This window comes from Malus domestica, chromosome 03, assembly GCF_042453785.1.
Source record: "Malus domestica chromosome 03, GDT2T_hap1".
NCBI lineage: Eukaryota > Viridiplantae > Streptophyta > Magnoliopsida > Rosales > Rosaceae > Malus > Malus domestica.
Genome location: NC_091663.1, coordinates 8,587,109 through 8,610,839, shown reverse-complemented (window position 1 = coordinate 8,610,839; position 23,731 = coordinate 8,587,109). Strand labels below are relative to the sequence as shown.

General features: G+C 38.3%; 4 protein-coding genes and 1 long non-coding RNA gene across 8 annotated transcripts; 2 read left to right on the top strand and 3 right to left on the bottom strand.

The window, feature by feature from the left end:
- The first annotated feature begins 4,318 nt into the window (after window positions 1-4,318).
- LOC103421430 (protein SOSEKI 5) lies at window positions 4,319-8,460 on the top strand. The gene is made up of 4 exons (XM_008359467.4): window positions 4,319-4,712; window positions 4,797-4,866; window positions 4,955-5,821; window positions 7,510-8,460. The coding sequence occupies exons 1-4, from the start codon at window positions 4,487-4,489 to the stop codon at window positions 7,694-7,696; spliced, it is 1,350 nt and encodes a 449-aa protein (XP_008357689.3). The 5' UTR covers window positions 4,319-4,486; the 3' UTR covers window positions 7,697-8,460.
- Window positions 8,461-8,983: 523 nt separating this feature from the next.
- LOC139194057 (uncharacterized) lies at window positions 8,984-10,476 on the bottom strand. Its single transcript, XR_011578772.1, has 3 exons — window positions 10,295-10,476; window positions 9,422-9,601; window positions 8,984-9,328 (listed from the first exon to the last, which is right to left on the bottom strand). It is a non-coding gene; the product is annotated as an uncharacterized lncRNA (long non-coding RNA).
- A 338-nt stretch (window positions 10,477-10,814) lies between these two features.
- LOC103421437 (putative pentatricopeptide repeat-containing protein At1g12700, mitochondrial) lies at window positions 10,815-13,249 on the bottom strand. Of its 2 annotated transcripts, none has more exons than XM_070818258.1 (2): window positions 13,045-13,137; window positions 10,815-12,965 (listed from the first exon to the last, which is right to left on the bottom strand). In XM_070818258.1, the coding sequence occupies exon 2, from the start codon at window positions 12,809-12,811 to the stop codon at window positions 10,994-10,996; it is 1,818 nt and encodes a 605-aa protein (XP_070674359.1). In that variant the 5' UTR covers window positions 12,812-12,965; window positions 13,045-13,137; the 3' UTR covers window positions 10,815-10,993. The 2 variants fall into 2 exon arrangements, 1 of the variants encoding a protein (XP_070674359.1); XR_011578771.1 differs by lacking the exon at window positions 13,045-13,137 and adding an exon at window positions 13,156-13,249 and having other exon boundaries at window positions 12,831-12,965.
- Window positions 13,250-16,283: 3,034 nt separating this feature from the next.
- Window positions 16,284-19,875, top strand: LOC103421457 (protein ALP1-like). 2 transcript variants are annotated; one of them, XM_008359505.4, is made up of 3 exons: window positions 16,284-16,419; window positions 16,824-17,035; window positions 18,612-19,875. In XM_008359505.4, the coding sequence occupies exons 2-3, from the start codon at window positions 16,903-16,905 to the stop codon at window positions 19,643-19,645; spliced, it is 1,167 nt and encodes a 388-aa protein (XP_008357727.1). In that variant the 5' UTR covers window positions 16,284-16,419; window positions 16,824-16,902; the 3' UTR covers window positions 19,646-19,875. The 2 variants fall into 2 exon arrangements, with proteins under 2 accessions (XP_008357727.1, XP_008357719.1); XM_008359497.4 differs by having other exon boundaries at window positions 16,404-16,729.
- Window positions 19,804-22,980, bottom strand: LOC103421446 (methyl-CpG-binding domain-containing protein 7-like). 2 transcript variants are annotated; one of them, XM_008359487.4, is made up of 5 exons: window positions 22,460-22,980; window positions 21,514-21,633; window positions 20,935-21,048; window positions 20,332-20,451; window positions 19,804-20,247 (listed from the first exon to the last, which is right to left on the bottom strand). In XM_008359487.4, the coding sequence occupies exons 1-5, from the start codon at window positions 22,676-22,678 to the stop codon at window positions 19,966-19,968; spliced, it is 855 nt and encodes a 284-aa protein (XP_008357709.1). In that variant the 5' UTR covers window positions 22,679-22,980; the 3' UTR covers window positions 19,804-19,965. The 2 variants fall into 2 exon arrangements, with proteins under 2 accessions (XP_008357709.1, XP_070675004.1); XM_070818903.1 differs by lacking the exon at window positions 21,514-21,633 and having other exon boundaries at window positions 22,460-22,889.
- Window positions 22,981-23,731: the final 751 nt, after the last annotated feature.

Here is a 23,731-nt window from a genome sequence, read left to right as displayed (position 1 = left end):
GTTTTCTTCTTTAGTGAGGGGCTCTTTTATATGAACTATTTCGATTTTCTCCTCTCCTAAAGTTGTTGCTTCTTCTCCCAATCTGCAGTTTTTCATCTTCTGGCTTGCCATATGATGCATCGCAATGGAACACATCATCTAAGAGATTCCAAGTAATATTTGAATAAATATTTTGCAGGGCAAGACTCGGAACTTGAGTGACTAGAGCCTGTCCTACATGATACATCTAATCTCCAAATAAATGATTTATCAAAGTAATGAGTTACCATTGATATCAACACGTCTGGGATGGCTAATGTTCAGGATTTGTTACACATTTCTTTGGTTCTCTAGCCTATACTGAGTTACAGAAAGTGTTTGAAAAGGTTAAATCTTCTCATGATTCTATAATAAGGGATTTAAGAATCACATCGGCGGAGTTTGCATTCTCATCTTTACAAAAGAAGATTTCAGTTTTCAATTATAAAAAATAAAAAATAAACTAAACATTAAAAATGAAATTATTATCAAATAGACTCTTTTGCTAATAACTTGGACTTAAACTACCTGTTTTAATCGCTATCCAAACCCACAGTTTTGACCCATAAAATAAAACGGACCCCGAGTTTAATTTGTCTTCGGAGAGGCTAGAGCGCACACGATTTACCTACTTTCAAATATAAGGGTGGGCAAATGGGTTTTGGAACCGCGGGTCCAAAAATAAGAAAGAACGGGGCCTCAACTTGACCTGTTTGTAGCATGGGATAATGGATTGGATTAATATGATTTAATTAAATCCAAAACTCTGTAGCGTTTTTTCCCCTTATCTCAGAGACTTTCGTCAATCTCCCTTTTCCCATTCATTCACACCCGAGCTTGCGTTGAGTTCTCGACAACAGCCATCCATCACCTTCTTTTTGGCTAATTGCGACCACCATCAACAATCACCATTATTCTCCTCCTTGATGACATCGCAGTCATAGAAGTCGCCCAGACCATCACCGTCGTCACAACCACCACAATTGCGCCGCCCTCGAGCTTTCGCTAAAGTTCGTTGAATCGTCAGATCTCAGCTGTTGACTACCCAATCTGGTTTGACTCGGCCAATTCTGTGGCATTCTTGACTCGATCAACTACCTTATCGCCACCATCCAGGACTAGAATAAATTCTCATGGCCGTCGACTAGTCCGTTGGCGTTGTGCTAATGGGTTTCTTATGGAGCAGGCCACTCTCCCTCTCCTTGACTCTTCTTCTCTCTCCTTGACTTATCTTTTCTGGTTTTTTTTATGGTTCTAATTTTGTGTTGGTTGGGGTTTTTTTTTTTTTTTTAATTTTTTTTATGGTTATGATTTTATCCTATTCTCCTCTCTCCCTGATGGCTAAGGAATATGACTTGAATGGTCTGAGTTGGATTTGGGTTATCGCTGAAGAAACGGTTGCTCGATGACTGAGGAAGACGACTTGAATGACGTCATCCCCTTCTGTGTTGACGGAAAAAAAAATGTAATAGGATTTGTGGACTCGCCCCAAACCGGCCCGTTTGAAATGGAACGAGTTAGGTTTGATTCTAAAACTCTAAGGTCATCTCCAACCGAAGGGTCCAGAGGGCCAGAGAGCCGAAAATAGCCCTAAAACCGTCTCCAACCGAGGGCTAGGCCAGAGGGCTCTGGAATCTGGGAGGGCCCCACGGGATCGGAGAGGGCTGGAGGGCTGGAGGGCTGGTTGCTTTCGGCCAGCCAGCCAGCCCCGGGGCTGGCTATTTTTTTTTTTAATGTTTCCTATTGCTGTCGGTTAAAACCAACAGCATTAAAGAGCTTTTTTTTTTTTTAAATAGTTCTACTATTAGTGTCGGTTATAACCGACACTAATAGTTTGAAATGTTTTTTAATGTAACGGCTAGTAGCCGTTGGATTATTAGGCTTTTTTTTTTTTTTTAATGAATTTAAACTTCTTTTTTTTTTTAATGAATTTAAACTTCTTTTTTTCCCTTTTTTTTTCCTTTTCATATGAATCAAATTTTTTTTCATATTTTTTTTCCTATAACTTCTATTTCACAAAATTTGTTTCATATTTTTTTTCAATTCTATTTTTTTCGTATAACTTCCTAGGCCATTTATACAACATTAAATTGTAGTTTTTAAATAATAAATTATGTTTGGCCCTATGGCCCTTTGGCCCTCGGTTGGAGACGGTTTTTTGTGACAGGGCTAAAACGAGCCCTTTGGCCCTCTGGCCCTCGGTTGGAGATGGAGGCAAATATGGCCCTGTACTGTTCATTAAAATATTAATATCTTGGGGAATCTTGGAGGGCCAGATGGCTCAAACGAGCCCTCTGGCCAGCCCTCGGTTGGAGATGGCCTAAAGCTCTCTACCCAGCCCAACCTGACCCATTACATTTTAAAACGGGTAGGAGCCGATTCCTCCAAATTTGGGCTGGCCCGTGCCCAGCCCTATTCAAACGTACACCAGTACGACGACGTCTACGTACCTGAGAAGACCAAGGGAAGGAGGATGACAGAACAGCCCATCTAAAGATTTCACTGCATATCTCCCAGATCGTCTGTACGATTTCTGATGTAGTCTCTTTTGATCTGGTACGTCCACGTGCCCTGAAAACTCAAATCAGAGCTGTCCAATCTATCAACGCTCCCATGATTTATGGGTATGTGGCACCTTATGTGATGTGATGGGATTTAAGAAATTATTTTGAAATTGGAAATGTTTGTCAACGAATTGGGTTAAGGAGATGAGGCCACGTCAGCATTGGGTCCACTTCTTTTCTAGATGGTTTTCAAACTTGCGGAAAGGGCGTTGAAAATGCAGTTACGGTTTGTAGTCAAAGTTAGGTGGTACAAGACCAAAGCAATAAACGACAATAAAACAAACAAGTCAACCGATCTAGTGGGTTTGAATTTTGTGAGAAAGTTTTTTGTTTAGTAATGAATGACTCATTAACTGAAGACGAATTTCAAGTTTGTATTCTATACAGTACGTTTTAAGTTTGATTTTTAAGGTTGATGAATCACATTATCATGACGAAATCATCAGCTGGTTCATTTTTAAGAAAAAAGAAATTAAATATCTAATTGCAATAGATTTTTATTCAAGAAAAATTTCTTCGGGGATTGCATCAGTTGCATAAAGTTGGTCCATCATTGGTCCTTGATCCTTGAAATTATTAGGATTTTCAATTTTATGATGATTAGATGATACACTCAGTGAGTGAATAGTTTGTAAAGCAACGTGATATGAGGTACTAATTTTAGTCCTCGAACTTTGACAATGTGATGAAAATAAAAAATTTATGATGATTAAAAGACAAAAATCATACTTCTCGTCGAGACGGAGAGAATGATATCTTTCTCGATGGCTAATTCGCCGTAGATTGGCAGGAAAAAGGCTCAAAGTGGTTAACTCGAGACCAAAATAGCCACTTTCGAGCCGTTTTCGGGCCAAACCACGGCGAGTTAGCCATTGAGAAAGATACCATTCTATTCGCCTTGTTGAGAAGTATGATTTTCATTTTTGAATCACTCGATTTCGTTGAATATTAAAGAAGTTATAAACGTTTAAAGTTTACCTAGTTTCCGACAAGTTTTCCAGTTTTCTCGCGGACTAGTCACCTTTAGGGCTATTTTTCAGCCATCTCCGGCAACCATTGAGCTTCCAAATAGGTATAATCTTATTCTACACTTTCCTGTCTTCATTTTGATATATTATGGGTTGAATTTGGTTAAAAAACGATTGAGTTACGAAGTTTTGTAAATTGCCTAAATTTTCAGCCAAGAGATCCGGAACACTTAACGGAGTTTTTAACATAAGGACCAAAATAATGGATCATAGACAATCTCATGACCATTTCTATTAATTTTCAATCTTAGAGACCAAAGTGATGTGTTATTGAAATCTCATAGACCATTTTGGCTAAAAAACCTTATATGATTGATCATTCAAGATATCTAAGCACAAATTAAGGCTTGAGGTGATTAATAATTTAATATCATTGATATTATTACCCTTTGGATCGAAAAATTTATAAGGAAATTTTTTTGTTTGTGAATAAATTAAATTAAAAACGATATTATCTTAGTGAGAGAGGGTATGAGCTAAATCTCGTAATAAACTAGCTATAATATGATTTGTTTGTAAAAAATCTAAAAAATAAGAATTTCTCTCCGAATTCTTTTGATGAGGATTCCGCGAGGATCCGGATTTATGTTGCCATGGCTCTGAAGTCTGAAACGGCCCTCATTTGTTTGGTAGCGTTTGTCTGCCGCATCCCCATTGTGAAAAATATGTACCTCCATAATCTTCAATTTCCTTATTTACACCCCCCCCAATTCCTCGGTATATAAAAATTCTTCCCTCCCATTCCCTTCCTCTCCTAAATTTTCTCCCACCTGCCATTTTCCCGCACTTTTTCTCCCCCCACCCCACACAATTTTCTCGGTAACCAAACAGCTCTTCTCTGACTCTAAACTCTTTGTTTCTACTGAGCCATCAGCCATGGCTGTCACTTCCAGCGGCAGACCCTCCCACCTCCAAATCCCCAGTAAATGGCGGGACTCGGAAACCAGCCCCGACCGGATTAGTCCTGCCCAGACGGGTCCCAATCTCCCTTTCACTCCCAGAAAAGTCCCTGTCGTTTACTACCTCTCCATGAACGGCCAGCTCGAGCACCCTCACTTCATGGAAGTCCCTCTCTCCTCTCCCCGTGGCCTCTTTCTCAGAGGTAAGAATTTATTTTCTCTCCACTTTCTCGGCAACCAAACAGGCCCAAATCAGATGAATTTAGTTTGTGCGTTTCTTTCCTCAGATGTTATCAACCGGTTAAACTTGCTACGTGGCAAAGGCATGGCTTTGATGTACTCCTGGTCTTCTAAACGGTACAAGCGAGCTTCTCAAACCGTCTGATCTAATTACTGATTTTTTCAACCATCTGATCTACTGACTTCATTGGAATTGAAATTGCAGGAGCTACAGAACCGGCTTCGTTTGGCACGATTTGACGGAGAACGACTTGATATACCCGTCGCACGGCCACGAGTACGTGCTCAAGGGGTCGGAGCTTCTTGACCCGCCGCTGAACCACCTGGCTCTCGAGACAGCGTCGTCGAGGTCCCTGAGACCGCCGCCGGAGGCGCTGAAGTCCGGCGACGATTTCGACTCTCCTGTGATTTCGCGCCGGCGAAACCAATCGTGGAGCTCGATCGACTTGAACGAGTACAAAGTGTACAAGACCGAGTCGGTCGGCGAGTCCACCGGTAAAGCCGCCGCCGACGCGTCGACTCAGACCGACGACAAACGGCACCAACGACGCTTTCGAGAGGAGCACGACGAAAAAGGTCAAGGTCAAGGTCAAAGCCAACGGGAGGTGATTCAGATTCAGAGCCACGGTACGGAGCTGGGCCGGGATGAAATTTCGCCTCCGCCGTCGGATTCGAGCCCCGAAACTCTCGAGTCACTAATGAAAGCGGACGGACGGCTGGTGCTCTGCGCGAACGGGGTGAGCAAGGAGCCTGTGAACCGGACGGCTGAGGTCTGTCCAGCTGGCAAGTTAAAAGCGTCGACGGTCCTGATGCAGTTGATCTCGTGCGGCTCGACCTCGTTCAGAGACTGCGGGTCCACGGCGGTGAGGGAGCAGGGGCTCTCGCTGGTTGGGCATTACAAGCCTAGGCTGAGTCGTGGCGTTGCCGAAAATCATGCTGGGACCGAGACGGTAATTTCGAAACTTGCGGGGGTAAAGATGGAAGATAAGGAGTATTTTAGCGGGAGCTTAATTGAGACCAACAAAGAGGCGGCTCCGTCTTTGAAGAGGTCGTCTTCTTACAATGCAGATCGGTACGTATGCTTTGTTCATTTAATTTTGTGTGCTTGGTTTATTCCGATTCCTTTTGTAGAGAAATTTTTCAATGCGCTGGGAACACAGTCCTGTAAACAAGTGTCATTATAGTGGTTGGTTGCTCGAAAAAAAATTTCAAACCACTTATACGATGACATTGACGCTCGAAATTAAGTTTGGAACATTGAAAAATCTAGTTCATTTGAGGTAGCGGAATATTTATTAGCACTCTAAATATTCGTAGTTACTCAGTGCCGTATTTCTGGAACATATGTCATCATTATGGAAGCATTTTTAGTGTTTAGGGTGGTACAGTAACTTTTTTTGCCAAATGATAGAATTTCAAAATTTCGGTTTGGTATGCGTGTAATTAATTAGATTCACCTACTTATAATGACACACTAATAATTGTCACTTCTAAATTATTGCATGGACAACTTTCTTTCTAAATGCAAATTATGTAGTCAGTAGACTTGTATGCTTGTTATTATACGTGTCGTATTCGGATCAAATCAGTTTGGATTCGAATCTACTTATAATCGGATTAACGGATTCAAATCTTATTTGGATCTGACTTGTCGATTCAGATCCGATTAGCATAGGATTCGAGTCGAATGTGAAGGTTTTAATTAAGTCCTATTCGTTCTTTTAATTTCATTTTAGTCACATATGTAGGTTTTGGTAAAAGTAGGCACGCATTTTAACTTAGAAGCATCTGCTGTAATATGTAATGTAGTACAAATGTTGATTTGAAGTTTCACCTTGAAAATGTTGGATTATCCTCTTCCCCTGCCTTTCTGGGGATCCTAGTCTGAAACTTTTTGATTCTCTGATAGCCCGTTTGGTTTGCTTTCGTTTTTCGAATGAAATATTCGTACGGCTAATTTGAAACATAGCCAGCTTCCTGCCTTACTCACTTTTCTGTAGAATGCTATCTTTAATTTTTAGGGTTTTTGTAGTTTTGCAACAAAGCATAGTATATGCTGAATTTTTAGCCGTTAGATACTTGGTTAATGAACTCTTGGCCGAACATTCAACTCCGGTTCACGGGATATGCTAAAAAATATAGTAGGTTTTTTGGGGAGGAAGACTTGTATGGACTAGGTACCCCAGTATATGACGTCCCGTGTCAATAATACAAGAATATGTTATTTTTTTACATTTTTACGTTATTGACATAGGACATCATCGTGACGATGAACCTGTACTATACGAGTTATTCTCATTTTTGTGTCCTTATTTAAGCTTGTTGTCTAGAAATATGTGGGCCGGCGCGGTTGATCTTAGCAGATTACAATTTCAGTTTTAGTATATAAATTCAGTAAATGTTCAAAGCAGACAAAAATGGATTTCGAATCCGTGAATTCTTCAAGTATTGTTATAGGGTATGAAACCACACTTCGTTTAGAACTTCTGTGTTTTGCACGTGAACATCTCTTTTGTACGAGAAATTCTTTGGTCCGAAGACTGGACCAGGTGGCCATAGGGCCGCACACAACAAAATGAAGAGACCCACCAACGATGGCCGCACCCAAGACCTTCTCCTTTCATACCTACTAGAGAGTCAAATTAGAATTTGTTTAATGTGAGGGTGCACAGTTGACTTCTTTCCTTAATCTTATTGATTAGAAGATGTTTCTTGGCAAATTTATTGATTAATTGATTTAAAACATGCATGGATTTGCAGGAGTGCACAGTTGCAGTTGGAGGAAACAGAGAAAGATGGAGTGAGAGGAAAATGCATTCCCAGGAGACCCAAAGGGATACTCACCAAGAAAGAGATCGATCACATCGCCTCTAGTAGTGATGGCGGTAGTAGTACTAGTAGAAATAGCCATGTAGGAGGGAGCAAACGACTCGAAGTTCGTCAATAAGCTACTAAATTGTGCTACAATCAGCCACCCATACATGTCAGGCTCACATTTCATTAACAATCAGAAATCAGTTACGCAGACATGAACAACTGAACTTTACAACCGGGCGTTGTAAAGTACATTGGACAACATTGAGACCCTAAAATTCGAAAAATAGCGGAAGGAATGATAATGAGAAGCATAGGCAAAATACGCGGCGGGCGGCGTTTTAGGTAGCACATTGCATTTCACGGCACAATGGGCGCAAGCTTCGACGAGGAAACAAAGCATGGGGCGTGGGAATCTTACAAAAGCAAGAAGAGTTGGAGCTGCGTCTTGGTGTTTGTAGGGGAATGAGTTTTGTTCCTAAATTTCGGTCAATGTTTGCTAAAGTCTATGCCTTTATTTTGAGTTTTTGACGTTGGGACATGGGAAATAGAAAGAATTATGTCCTAGGTATTCAAAACGCATCGTTTTTTAGCACCCACGTGAGCTCTGTATTGGAGATTGGAGAGGTAAATGGTGTATGGTTCCTCCTCCAAGAAAGTTAGAGATGGGGCATTTGCTTGTGGTACTTTATTTAGCAGACAAATGAGGGTTTGGGTGGAGGGAATGATGCAGAAAAATAGAGGTGCTTCTATATATGGCATTATTAGAGTTAACATCACAATTTCCAATTGATGGATATCAGCGGTTGTGTACAATTATGTGTTTACTACGTGAAAAGAGAAACAGACATGTTTGTGTATAATCAAATCAATGATATGACCATCTCTCTGTCCAAATTTTGTAACCTCATTAATATAGTATCTCAAATTCATAGTCTCATTTGATGGTCAGTTGGTGACCAAGTGACTAATTATTTTTTGTCACCAACTTTTGATTTGATATCAAGGGTGGAGAATAGATAAATGTGTTCCTAATGGTCAAGTTTCAATTCTTGATATTAAATCTAAGGATGAGTGATCATGCAATTATTGGATAATTAACTAGGAGAACATTTCTTCACAAACAAAATGAGTATATCTACTTAGTTGCTCACATGAAATATATGGCTCTTTAAAGACTTGTTTGATAAACATTTCCTTTTTATAGTTTCTAATTTTTATTTTCACTATTTTAAAAATCCGAAAATAAAAATCTTGTTTGGTAATCATTTCATTTTTAGTTTTCAATTTTTTTTTAAACTTGAAGTAGTTACCAAACAAGATTGCAGTGAAATCTAAAAATGAAATGGCTATCAAACAACCCCTAACATTTTTAATATCAGGATTTTTCTTTGTAATTTATTATTGGCACTCCAAAAAGTCATCGTGAACTCATTTATTTATTTTTTATATTTTCATTAAAGAGGAGTCCAAGATTTACAAAACAATAAAAGTTTGGATAACCATTTAGCTTTAGGTCAATAGCAGTGATGAATCTCAATGTTATGACCTTAATTTCTAAGAAAGATAAATAGCGACTGCTAAAAACCTTAAGGAATCCGCGAAGCACAAGCTAATAAATAAGTATTTTGAAATCTAACTTTGCTTATAATCAAGTAGTTTTTAGCTTTAGTGATGTCTTTCATGCTCCCCAGCTATACCATCCAAATCCAGAACCATATGTGTTTTTAAGCTTTCCTAATCTTCCTCGCAGCTCTTTAGTATCCTTGAAGAGCAAGCCAAAAATAACCAAGTTGTACAGAGACAATTTGATCTCAGAAATGCATGCAAAGACGATCATCTCATGTCAAGATCTTACCTCTGCCTTCAGGGATAGATACAAAGGACTGCCTGTCCTCTTCCATATCTTTCAATTGATGTTCTCGTTGTGTCACTGCAAGTGCCACAGTTTAATGCAAGACTTCAAGCTGCTGAGTTAATTGGGACTGGAATTTCTGGACTAGTATCCGGTTTCCATCTTCAATCTTGTCCTCATGCTCTAGAAAACCAGCCATGGTCAGAAATAAATAACCCAAAGTTTTGAGCGAGATCCAAGAAGAACATGCAAAATAAAATACAAAGCAATTTTAGCAAAATAAATTGGACAATCTGATGCAGCATTCTCTTGCTCTGCTCGAAGCTCAAAAGCACACTCGACAAGTGATTTCTCTGAAAGTTAACAAAAAAATAATAGTACCACCTGGCATGAGATTTAATATATGCATATACTTGAATATACTAGTGTAGTATTAGCCCTGATGTCGGCTGTATAACTTTAAGGTAAGATGAAATGGTCTGAATACGTAGATGGCAGTGAGAAAATAAGCGACATCCTCATACTTGGATGAAGTGCTCATTTTCGCCATTTTGCAAATCAGATATTTCATGCTTCATGGCTGGGGACTGCAAGTAACCAAAATTCAAATCGATCCGCATGTTCTCCATTTTCATCTACAAACAATATGATCTTCCATATCCTGGACTTCATTATCATATATCAGAGTCAAATCATTATAACTTTCTGAGTCTCTATTTCCACGTGAACATGGAAATGGATGCTCCCGCAAAATATCATGCTGACATAACCATACATGTTATGTGTCTCATGAGCTCAAAGCTACTCATGTTTCACTTCGTGCAAAGGGATCAACATACTATGTTAACAATATTATTAAACACACAAAACATGTACCTTCACATAAGCGTCCAAGACAAGACATCTTCTGGCAACATTATTTGCTGAATTTCATCCCCGGCAAAGCAGTTGGTATTGAGAAAACTAGCGATACCCTTGCTCTCTTCCGTCAAGATGAGAAACAAACTATTCAGAACATGTTTGAATGTAAAACCAGTCTTATTCTCGCTATGCACCTGCACTAACGTGAGTGTAATAAAGGAAGCAGGGGGTCGGTCATTTTCTTCAGCTACAACGTATGCATATAATTAGAAGAGAGACTATAGACGATGAAGCTGAGATCATGGAATAACCTGAAAAAATTTATCCAAGAGAAGGTCACACACCAACATTTATTCCCAGATCAGCATCCTTGGCATCCACAGAGTGACTTGAAGAACAGTACCTCAATAATTTTATTTGGCAAGTCGCCTTCAACATTCAAGACTCAACTCAAATACAAATTATATAATATAGCATATAAATGTTTACGGGTTGCAGTATTGCACTTAATCTGACCATATCAATCCAAATACCATGCTCCTCAAACATATTTCACAATCTCATAATAGTAAAATACAAATTTCTCTATCAAATAATGGATTAAACTAATAACATATATAATGCATTTAAGGAATTGAATGTGCAACAGTTTCAAAATTAACTGTGATCATTAGAAGGATCTGTTTCAACTTTCCAAGATAGAAATTAATTTCATTACGATCTTTCTATCAATGGCAACAAAGCAGGATCTATTTTATCTTTAGACAGCATATCAAATATCAATTCCGCAGTTGAAGCGTCTGCAGCAAAACCCTTTCCCACTATTTGTTGAATAAGTCCCATTGCTTCTGATGGCTCATTGTTATTGAAAAAACCTCGGATGATTAAGTTATAGGTACAATCATCTGGAGAACAGCCTTTCTCTTCCATTTCTTTAAGTAACTTTTTCGCTTCGCTTGTTAGCCCTCCATTACAAAAGCCACCAATCATTATGTTATACGTCCTGGTATCAGGTTGAAGACCTCTTGACGATAAACTGCGGAAGAGATCCCTTGCATATTCAACTTTTCCAGCTATGCATAAACCTTGGATGAGAATATTGTAAGTCCAAATATTTGGATCCAACTTTTTATCTACCATCTCTCGAAAAAGTTTCAATGCCATTGGGAGTTCTTGGTTTTTACAAAGGCCATCCAGTAAAATATTACAAGTGGGAACATCTGGAAGATGCCCACAAGCTTGCATCTGAGTGAACAACTTTTGTGCATCCTGTATTCTCCCTACTTTGCAAAAACCGTCCATGAGAGTGCTATAAGTAACGACATTCAGAACAAGTCTGCTACTAGACATTTCCTCAAAAAGCATCAGTGCGTCATCGATCCTTCTATGCTTACAATAGCCATTTATCAATATGTTGTAACTATAAGCATCAACAATGGATCCCTTGCGAAGCATTAGTTCCAAAACCTTTTTTGCCTTGTCCATTTCCCCTCGCAAGCAATAACCATCCATGAGCGAATTATAAGTAACTGTGTCAGGCTCAATACCTCTTTGAGTCATCATTTCGACAATGCTTTTTGCTTCCCCGACCAAGCCCTCTTTACAATGGGTGTCTACCAAGACATTGAAGGTGTGCAGATTTGGAAATATACCTTTGCTCACCATTTCATTAAACAATCTCGTAGCTTCTTTTGACCCCCATAATTTGCATACTCCATGAATCAAAGAAGTATAGGTAATGATGTTGGGGTCAATGCATTTACTCATCATTTCAGAGAAAAGGTTCATCGCATCAACAAGCATAGTGTCCTTACAAAGACTGTCGATGATCGTGCTATAGACAACTATGTCAGGCTTGCAACCTGCTTCTTCCATCTTCTTAAGCAATTGGATAGCTCCAGTGTTGTTACCTTTCAAGCAAAGGCCCTTTACTAGTGTGCCGAAAGTAACCACATTGGGCTTACAAGTACCACTCTCCATCATTTTATTCAGAACACCGACAGCATCAGCCTCTCTATTCTGAAGAAGGAATCCGTTGATTAGAGTGTTGAAGGTCGTGACATCAGGTTCAAAACCAAGTTTGAAGAATTTTCCCAAGACAGACAAACCAAACCCCATTTGGTTAAGATGAAAAAAACAATTAATGATAATGTTTAGAGTATAAACATCAGGACGAATTCCCGACAGACCCATTCGGTTATTGAAGGAGACTACTGCCGAATAACGTTTCAGCTTGGCGACTTGACCCATGATTTGATTGAAACGGACAACGGAAGGCAGAGGACGCATATGAAGCAATTCGTCGAACACATGGAGTGCATCCTCAAGATTAGTGACTTTGGCAGGCCGCTGCAAATGGGTGTTTGTAGATTTGGTTGGATAACAAGGTCGAGAGTGAAACGGAGCCAAGTAACTGTTGGGGAACAGAAAAAGAGTAGAGTACTGAAGAAGAAGACAAGACATAGGCCGAATACCTCTCACTCTCAGTCTGCTGGCGATGCCATAACCAACCTTCAAAGAAGAAGAAGCCATTGTCGTCACCACTCGCCAGCATCCTCCAAAGCATCGCTCGGTTAATCACTAAGAATATGACCAATTACCCATTTACTGTGTTATCGAAATATTATTCTTGGAGGATGGAATTGAATGACGAGGTTAGGCTTACAAGCTGCTTCCTCCTTCCATCCTTATGAACAAAGACAATTGCATCAGTTCCGACGAAAACAAAACAAAAACCAAAATACAAAAGAACTTAGCTTGCTTACTATTTTTGTAGTATTATATATATTTACACAAACGGGGTAGAAAAATAAATTAATTGCGAGTTCGTTGCGAAAAAATGTCGAAAACGAGTGAAGAGGAATGTCATTGCATACCGAATTTATATATTTGCTTTTTTGATAAGTTGCCCCTGGTGCATTGGTAAGCTAAGTTACTTGTTGTGATTGTTATTTTCCAAAATGGATTTTCAATGGAGGACGCAAATTTGAGATGTAAAAATCATATTTACATCTCATTTTACATTTTCGATAAATGTATATTTCAGTGCTATTTTAATACGAGATATGTAAATTTAGGATCTTATTTATTTTCTTTTTTTGAATGACAAAGTCTACGCCAAAAAAAACTTTATATATAAAGTCAACAACCTCTTTTGTGGTCACCAATTTCACCAAAACATTTTGGACAAAAATACCCCTAAAACAATTTTTTTTTTAAAAAGCAATCCAAACTAATGCATCAAATAATACATAGGTATTTTCATCATTTTAACAGTGTTTTTTTTTAATAATTAATTCTTTTTGTACATTTTTTTTAAAATTATTACCTCACAATAGTTAGCAATAATGTGATTCAATCAATTGTTTATTAAATATTATTTTCTCTATTTTTAAACATGTTCAAAACATCTTAAGAGGCGTGTAATGTCAGTTATAAAAAAGGTCTTTCGCATACGCATAATAATGTAATTAAATTAGTTATCAAATGATTGTTTTATTTTTATTTTTTAACAAACAATATTATCTATACTAAGGGAGAGGGATGGACTTAGCCTCATAATGAGCTAGCAATAATGTGATTCAATCAGTTGTTTATTAAATATTATTTTCTCTATTCTTAATGTATGTTCAATAGAATGTAGATGGAAATTGAAAGACTAATTTTATTATGTGAATTCAGCTACTTTGATTTGTTTGTGAGGAGTTTTTTCTAGCATGATCTAAGATTATTCATTTACTTCACATATTTGATTTTCCTTTTGTCAATTCACGCATATAAATACATTTGAAACGTGTAAGTCATGCATAGCACGCTATGATTCAAAAAATGTTTTTTGCATGCGCGTGAGTGAGTACATGAAGACTAATGTAAATAATAAAAAAATTATAAATTTGCATTTTTGTTCACATCTTCCGGCCAAGATGAGTGTTTTACACTAAAGAGTTTTCCAGCTAACAAAAAATGTAAAACGCCCATTTCAAGGCATTTTGCATCTCCATTTAGAGATGAACTAAGGATGTTATTATTAGTACCTCTAAAAAATTATTCTATGCTCCTCCCACGAAGAGATCCATGGAAAAAAAAAACTTAGGACTGCAAAATGACAAAAAAAATTGGCTTAAAAACGTAACGAATTAGAGAAACATCCCTTCATATAAGCTTCCTGAACACCATTACCATCACTGTCATTGCGGTTAGCATCATCATAGTTGTCACCACTACGGCCGTCAGCACCACAACCACAACCGCCACACTGCCACCACTACAATCACAACCGCCACATCTACTATCACTGTGCTCGCAGACGAATACACGCTTGCTGGGAAATGGCAAAGCAAAGAAGGAGAGAGAAGGTGAGAAAGAGGAGAAAGAAAGAGTTAGGCTTGTTTACGGTTTTTAGCTGATTTATCCTCTCATTAATCTTTAGCAGTTGAACGCCCCTAATGTTATCAGTATCAGCGGAAATATCGATATGCTGGGAAATGGCAAAACAAAGAATGAGAGAGAAGGTGAGAAAGAGGAGAAAGAAAGAGTTAGGCTTGTTTACGGTTTTTAGCTGATTTATCCTCTCATTATTCTTCAGCAGTTGAATGCCCCTAATGTTATCAGTATCAGCGGAAATATCGATATGTAAATTTGTAAAAATATCGCTGGATATACCGATCTCAATAGCTGTTGCCTTCGACGAGAATAATGAAAATTTGATCAAAAATGTGAAAAAATTAAAATGAAACTTTATGTAGCGTCATATGGTAGTTTGTCAATATTGAATAGCTATGTCGAAAATATTAACCAAATATGTCGAGTTTAGTTGAAATTCAAGAGTTTCTCTAGTAGGAGTGAAATATTTTCCCTATCCTTCTCTAGTTTTTCCAATATTTCAATTGAAATATCGACCGTTTCGAAGAAATTTCAAACACTAGACATATCTTAATGGCTACATTGGTTTCCATTGGTGATAGCATGCAATAAGTGTATGTATTTTTAAAATTTCCGTCCCTTTGATGTAAATTGTAGAGTTCAAAGGACGAAGTATTGCACGAGTGACAGATAGAAGGAAAAAAATATAGTCAACAAATAATACGAAAGCTAAATAGATATTCTATGATACCACAATAAAAGATGTGAGGTTCAGATTTGGGCTAAATTACATAATGGGTCAATAAAAGATTATTATAAAACTTATTATTATTGGAGTCGGCTAGCCATACTATTGGTACTACGCAAGATTAAAAAGACTCGTAATTTGTTCGAGGTCAGAATATTTTCAATATTAAAATTGGGTAAATCAACACTTTGTGGTTTTAAGGAGATCTACGAAATTCTAGCAAGTAGTATTGACCTTAGTTGGAGAAGAAAATTGCTTTTATAAAACTTTAGTTGAAGACGAGAATTATTTTCATTGGATTGTGCTTGTATAAAAATATTTATTGACTTAAACCAAATTTCCATTCTTTCATGTACGTTGAAAAAATATTTTTACTAAAAAGGGCGACATTAAGCCAACAAGGTTCTCTGCTTTGTCAGGATCGTTGGGGAGGGGGGGGGAGAAGGTTTACTGTAAGCAATCTTACTCTTGCTTTGCAAAGAAGTTGTTTTCACGATTCGAACCGGGACTTTTCAATCACAAAAGAACAATCTTTCTATTGTACCAAGCTCGCCGTCGAAAAAATATTTTCACTAAATGAAAATAATTTCGTTGTGTAGTTTTTTTTTTTAAATTTTTTAATACACATGGAAAGAGAATTTAGACTATACCACATAATGAACTATCTATAGTAATTTGATTACAAACTTATGATCCACAAAAGTCGAAACTAAGAACTTGTATTCTCACCGTAAGCAGTTATGCGTCTTGTTATGAAAAGGGTGAAAGAAGGAAAAGGGTAGTGGTGGAGGGTATAAAATATCCACCTTTCCATGTTAAAAGAATTTACACTCCTTTTACCAAATCTAGGAATTTGGCCACGACTAGGAGTTCATGGCATATTGGTCATTCCACGTTGTAACTTGACCCTCAATTTGTTCATCCGACACTATAAATCTGAACCCATGAGAAAATTTGCTTTCTGGTTTCCTATCGTTTGTCAAAATTTGAAGGCAGTCTCCAAGCAATTTAAGCACAAAACCTCTGTAAAGTACACCCTCTCTCTCTCTCTCTCCATCTAAACTGTGTATTTATACTGTGAGTATATATATATGTAGATATATAATCTGTAGCCAACGCAGCAATGTCCATGTTTCTCACTTGTCTTGCCACATTGTCTTGAACAAACACAAACCCCACATGTCAAAGTTTGGATTTTTCCATCACCTGTAGCTTCTTCTGTTTATTTCATCAAAGCTCTCTATTTTTCCTGCACGTTTCATGACATCCGTTGAAAACACACACTGCGAGTAGCAACAGCTATTCAAAAGCACTTTTGCATGTTGCTGCTTTTGCTCATTGTCTGTTGATCTCTCTTGCCCTCTCTGCTTGTTATTCGGCACATATATTGTATCATTGCAAATCGGTTTTTGATTCTTTTATTAACTGTATCAGGGTTTGCGTTGGTCCTGTCGTTTGGAGCTGGAGGGTTTCTGGGTTTTGATTCGATTTAGTTGTTGTGGGCTGTGCGCTGATGGGTCCTGTGAGGGGGATTAAGAAGAGAAAGAAGGCTGACAACAAGGGTGAGGAGAATGCTTCTGGTTCCGGGTCATCAGAGAAGGAAGGTCCTGTGGATTGGTGGGATGAATTCTCCAGGAGAATCAATGGTATTATTTTCTTTGATATTTTGATAGCTTTTTTTGCTTTATGTATGTGCTTTTAATGTTTAATGGACTTCTGGTAAGCTGTCTTATACTCAGCTTTTTTTAACAGTTATCTTATGTTGATTATGTATGTGCTTTTCATGTTTAATTGACTTCTGGTTAATTGAATTGTGCCTGATTCTAACTGGGTTTGTGTTTGTTCAACTTCTGCATCGATATATTGCGAATGCTTTTATTTACTATGAAGAAAGATCCCTAATCTGACTTTGACCTAACATTCTGGTTTCATTGCCTTGTTGAATATCGAGAAGGATAAGATTAATTCTATCAAGTCTAGGATAAGGTTATCTAGGTCCTTCTACAATCAAGAACTCAAAAAGTATTCAACACCTTTGAAATAGCAGTTGAATTTTACGATGAAGTTTATTTCTGTGAATTCTAGCTATATTTTTTACATTTGTTCTTTACTGATAATGATTGAACAATAGCAATATAGCATTGCTCGAAGAAAAACACGCATGTAATCCAAAATATTTTAAGTTTGGAAATGCAGATGTCATAGTTTGAACATTACAGATGTGGATAAGCATTGAGCTGGTAGTAAAGAGACTTGGGTACAAAATGATTACAGCCCTAGTGGTATAAGGAACTTAAAAGAAAAAATTAGTACTTTTAGGTCTGGTTTGATTTGATATGCAGTTCCGGGGCAGGAATTTTAGTGAAATTCACAAGAGAATAATTCGAAGTTGGGTACCGTGAAACAACTGTTTTGTTAATTTTGGTATATTACAAAATCATTTGTGTGTTCCTTCTGACATCACCTCAGAAACTGTTGGTTAATTTGGAGGGGCTGCAGATTGATTTTGCAATTGCATAGCGGCAGGAATACCAAAACTTGAAGCAATTATCCAATATAATATATATATATATATGTATGTATGTATGTATCTGTAGTTTCCTATAGCGTACATCCTTCAACTTGATAAATCTCATATGTCACTAACCTCATTCCGATCTCGAAGACACTATCCTTACCTTTTCTCATATTTGAGATTGAACGTAATTCATCAGAAGTGTGGTTTGTACTACGTAATTGCCCTTGTGGCTTGTGGTAGGTAGAGAGCTGGGTTGTATCTGTATTGACTTCACCAGTTCCCCAAGAAATTATGGTCGAGTAGTGATCGAACTTATGAGTCTTCTTCTGAGAACATGATCAATTGGATTGTTATTCTGAATGATAAAATTGTTGGTGTGAAATGTGGGCAAAATAATTTCATGTTTTGATACAGTTGAACGATCATATCATGTAATACAGAGTCCTGTTGACTAATTTTGAGCAAATTCACCGATGCAATTAATTTCATGTTTTGATTGTACTGGCTCCGTAGTTCCCATTCAATTTTGTGCTTGTGCCATACAGGATGGATCAAAATTTATGCTTGAATAGTTTGATCTTGATGTTTGAGATCATTGTTACTTCTGATGTTCTAAAACTCCCACAAAAGCATTTAAAGTCGCATTTAAATACTTCATGTTCGGAATAGTAAAATTCCTTTTTTCTTTCCCATCCTATTTGCAGGTGTGCAGTTTCCGTCCAAGGTATTAGACAAGTTTGAATCAGTTTTTAAGCTTTCCAGGAAAACCTTTGACTACATCTGTTCGCTGGTGAGTGAAGATATGATGGCTAAGTCAGCACATTTTGTGTTTACAAGCGGTAAACCCTTGTCTTTGCACGATCAAGTAGCTGTAGCCTTAAGAAGATTGAGCTCTGGTGAGTCATTGGTGACAATTGGTGATTCGTTTGGGGTGAACCACTCAACTGTGTCTCAAGTTACCTGGCGTTTTGTTGAAGCTATGGAAGAAAGAGGACTTCACCACCTGCAATGGCCTTCCACTGAAGCAGAAATGACAGAAGTTAAATCCAAGTTTCAGAAAATACGAGGCTTTCCTAATTGTTGCGGTGTCGTTGATACCACCCACATCATGATGTGTTTGCCTGCTTCAGACCCCACAAGTAATGCCTGGCTCGACCAAGAGAAGAATCACAGCATGGTCTTGCAAGCCATTGTTGATCCTGACATGAGGTTTCGGGACATAGTCACCGGATGGCCAGGAAAAATGAAGGACTGGTCGGTGTTTCAGAGTTCAAACTTTTATCAACTCTGTGAGAGAGGTGAGAGGTTGAATGGGAAAAGGTTAGAACTCTCCACAGGATTGGATATCCGGGAATACATAATCGGGGACTTGGGATTTCCTTTACTGCCCTATCTCGTAATCCCCTATGAAGGGAAAGAACTCCCAGAGCCGAAAGCTCAGTTCAATAAGCGGCATTATGCTACACAGAAGGTAGCGCAAAGAGCATTGGTGAGGTTGAAGGATAGGTGGAGGATCATTCAAGGAGTGATGTGGAGACCTGACAAACATAGATTGCCAAGGATCATTCTTGTTTGCTGCTTGCTTCACAACATTGTTATAGATATGGAAGACGGGGTTCAGGACGATATGCCTCAGTCTCACAAACATGACTCAGAATACCGCCAACAGATTTGTGGAACTGTTGACATAAACGGCGTTCATCTGAGAGAAAAGCTTCTGTTTTCCGATGAGTGTTAGGTATCAAAGACTGTTGCAGCCTTCAGTTTTAAAGTTGTTTTCGTGACATGGTTTCATACTGAAAATTATAGAGCTGAAGCCGGGTTTTCCGGAGTATGTTTCTGAGGATACGATCCAAATTGTTTTATTGTTTAGGCATTGTCGTTTCAATGTCGTAATACTCAGTAGAAAATGTGCTATTGTCTTTCTCTTAATCTTCGAAATGTACAAACTGCTCCTTTATTCTACAACACATCTCTATAGCATACATCTGCAGATCTCTAAGACGTTAGGATCTGGGAAAACATCATGTTACATGAGCTTGGATGAACAATCATAACTTAAAACCTTGGCACGCTCACGTTTTCACCAGAGACGGATGATACAAAAGTCTCGGACCATTTTTGCTTTACAGAATCCGGGACCTTAGAGTCGTCCATGAAGGCGTTCCACATATTCCCGCCAGGACCGCCGAGGACCCAATTAACTTTTGCTGGAGGGCTGGGATTGGAGGGTGCATCATAATCGCCCGAAAGATTTCTCCTCACAGAACCAGAAATAACTTTCTGGGACAGGATCTCGCCCAAATTGTTCATCTTTTGAAAGCCAGAGCCAGGCGAAAGCTGAAACACAAGCAAAACTCGACAAGGTCAAGTTTAATGGAGGAGATAAACTTTTGTTTGATCAGTAATTGGAGAAGAACTTACACTAGACTTGTTGGCAGGCATCAATGCCTTGAGTGGAGCATCTTCATTTGCTTCTGTTAGGTACCTCTCAACAGATAATAAAGAACGGAACCGCTTTCTAGTCCCTGGCTCAATATAATACTGCAACACCCGAAAAAATTATTTACGTTTCTCGAGTGCAGTGTACTTTCTTTAAGAACAGATGGATCATAAAAAGAAAGCCATATCTAAGCATATAAAATGTCTGCCAAGACAAGTTTATCAAATGCCAAATGTTATGCCAACAAAGAAAACAGCATATCCGTTATAGAGCCTTGAATGAAACGGGGACACCAAAATGGCGGTGTCCCAAACCTAACATGTACCGTCACGTGTAGTTAATGTAAGTAGCTATATTGCAGAATGCACATGTTTCCGTGAAGTTGGTGACCCAAAAGAGCGATCAGCTTTGAAATATAAACATAACATATATACATGTAAATATGCAAAGTGCATATGCACAAATGACCCAGAAACGCGCATCCCTGCAATTTCAACCGATGTACAGGCTGGATAAACCCTTTCTAGTTTCTACTACATAGAAGAGAAAAAACCATCAAAACTTTAATGAAAAAGAACAAGTACCCTGTCTACATAACCAGAATAATTAATATTGCTCCGTGGCTTCTCCTCAACTTCCCAACCATCAGGTAGTACAAAGGATGAACTGGTCCTCCTGGTGCGTGGTGTAATCAGCACCTGCAGATTGACACTATCAATAAGGATTTTGCCCTTATATTTTAGGCATCACAATCTTTTCTCCTTCAATTCGGACTGCTGTAACAGTGACCAGAGATACTTGTAACATTCATTTACTTTAACTCCTTCATCATGGTTATCTTTTTCAAACGGTTCCACTAGACTGTAATTTTATTACATCTTCAAATATATAAGAACAACTGCATAAGTTCTGGAATAATAATGAATAGCAACCGAACAAAGAAAATTTTAACAAATCACTTTGACAATTATGGACCCTCAACTAAGCCATGTGATGAGAATCCAAAGGTATAGAGATTTTGTATAATTAGTGCAGAGGATTTAAGTGGGTAAAGAACTAAGCATAACATATGTTTCCTTTGTTTCTAAATTTCTCTTCCCACTCTCTTAGAATGGGATGAGAAAGTTTAAATATTATCAATAACTGTAAATCCTGGAACTCACAGTACACTCATTGCCTGGTTTTGATCTTCTGGTATGTTGTTCGATTTGCCCTTCTGTTAGGTATCTCTGAACAGCTGCCAGTGAACGAAACTTCAGTCCCGTGCCAGGCTCATAGTAATACTGCAAAACTAAATAAAAGGTCTGAGACCTGGCCGCACCAAACGACTTAGTACAGTTAAGTAGAGTGGTAGGAGCAGATTTATACAATTCATTTATTGGAGAACTGAAATTCTAAAACTGCACGGACATTCTCCATTATCATAATAACTGTAACATAAAATTTAATTTTAAAAAAAACTTATAGAATCCATCATAGAAGTGCAAAATGGCGACGACGACATTGTTCTGGCTGGCCTAAAAACCCAATGTGGGAGGTGTAGCATAAACCATTATTATCGCTCAAGCATTATGCTTTCTGGACGAGATTGGCAGCTTCTTTGCAAGAACGTTAGACTTTCATAATTCAAAATTCGATTCATAACAAATTGTCGGCGTATTCCTATAAGATCATCAAAATGTACCAATTGAAATGTCAACCGCCAGCAGGCAGCGGTGAAATAGTAAACATGTACAACAGAAGAAGGGGGGGAAACAATTACTGGGTTTTTACCAAAACCCAGATTTTGTACAAAAATATAGAAGTTTGACAAAGATCAATTCCCTAATTTTTCCAAATTTTCACTCAGCAATGCAAATTGCCCAAAAACCCATAACTAAAAACATCCCAGAATCTCATAAATGCTGGAAAGCATATGAATTTTAATGCCAGTCAAAACCCTGCAAAAACCCCAAATTACAAAAAAACCACAAAAATTCATACATTCATACATTCATACATCCATCCAGCCACGATCCATGGATGCAAAGGATATACATTGTACATTCATTTGCAATTCGAACCAGTTTAGAGAGAGAAATAGAGAGTGAAGGGAGAGAAAGATCGAACCTTGTCGATATGGGTATGGCCCGGGCGGGAAGAGCTAGGGGGACGGGGCTTTTCCTCGACCAGCCAACCCTCGGGAAGTTTGAATGACCGTGAGGGGGTGACCAATTGCAATTGCAGTTGCCTTTTTCTGCCACTGCTTCTGGGTTCTTCTCCTTCTTCCCCTGGCCTTATTGTTAGCAGCGGAATCGGCTCCGACTGTGACGATTCCCCCTTCATCATTGTCACTGAGCAGTCACTTTAGCAGATTCGCAATGAGCTTGTTGTTTGAGGGTCTGGTAGAAAAGCTTACTCTGCCTTGGACCAGCATAACCCAAGAAACGAGAAATGTGGGATCGGGTCTACAAAGTGTGCAATGCAGTATGATTCCAGTTTCATAAGAATTATTTGGACAATTTTCCTATTTTATTGGCAAATGATTATACTTGATTGATTTATTTAATTAGGGAGGCGATTCTCATTTTCATACGCCTTTTTAGTTTCTCACATGTCATTTTTTTTACTATGTTCGGATTGAATGGATTATTAAAATAACGAGTAAAATTAAATATAAATATACGAAAGGTTAAAAATGATGTGCGTTCATCAGTTCCTTTTGTTAATTAGATGATATTCAACAAAAGCTTGGTTATGGCGTATGTACTTTCTTCGTCTCATTGATTGATGAGAGACGGAAAAAAAACACCCCGTGCATACCACCGGTAAAAGTTTTCTTGCATTAAACTCAATAGCTAAACTTTTAAATTTGGGATCCTTCCAACCTTGAGGTGACGTTTCCCTAGTTCCCTCAAATAAGTCACTTAACTTGTAATTGTTGAATTGCATTAGAACAGTTCCACCCCTAAAAAAATACGCCAACACCTAGCGTATTTATCCACTTAGTGAACAGTGATAGACTCAAATAAACAGTAATAGACTAAATGCATCTCCACCCCTAACAAAAAATTGCCTAGTCAATTTTATTTAAAAAAAAGAAAGAAGGTAAGTCTGGAACCTCCACGGTTTCACTGGAACCCTCTATACTCTCCCTCTGCATCCTCCTCAATTTGTTTCTCCGATCATCCCCAAAAGCCAACTCTTGCCACTCCTGACGCGTCAACCTCCCTCTGCATCTCTCTCTCTCTCTCCCCCCATTTGGATTTGGAACTGTGTCTGTTGGGTAGAATTTTTGGGGTGGGTTGGTGATGGGTATTAGCAGTCTGGGAGGTGTTGCAGTGGTATGCATTGGTTCAGGGGTAGGGATGGGTGCGCTTTAGGTGAATTACTTGCCCAAAT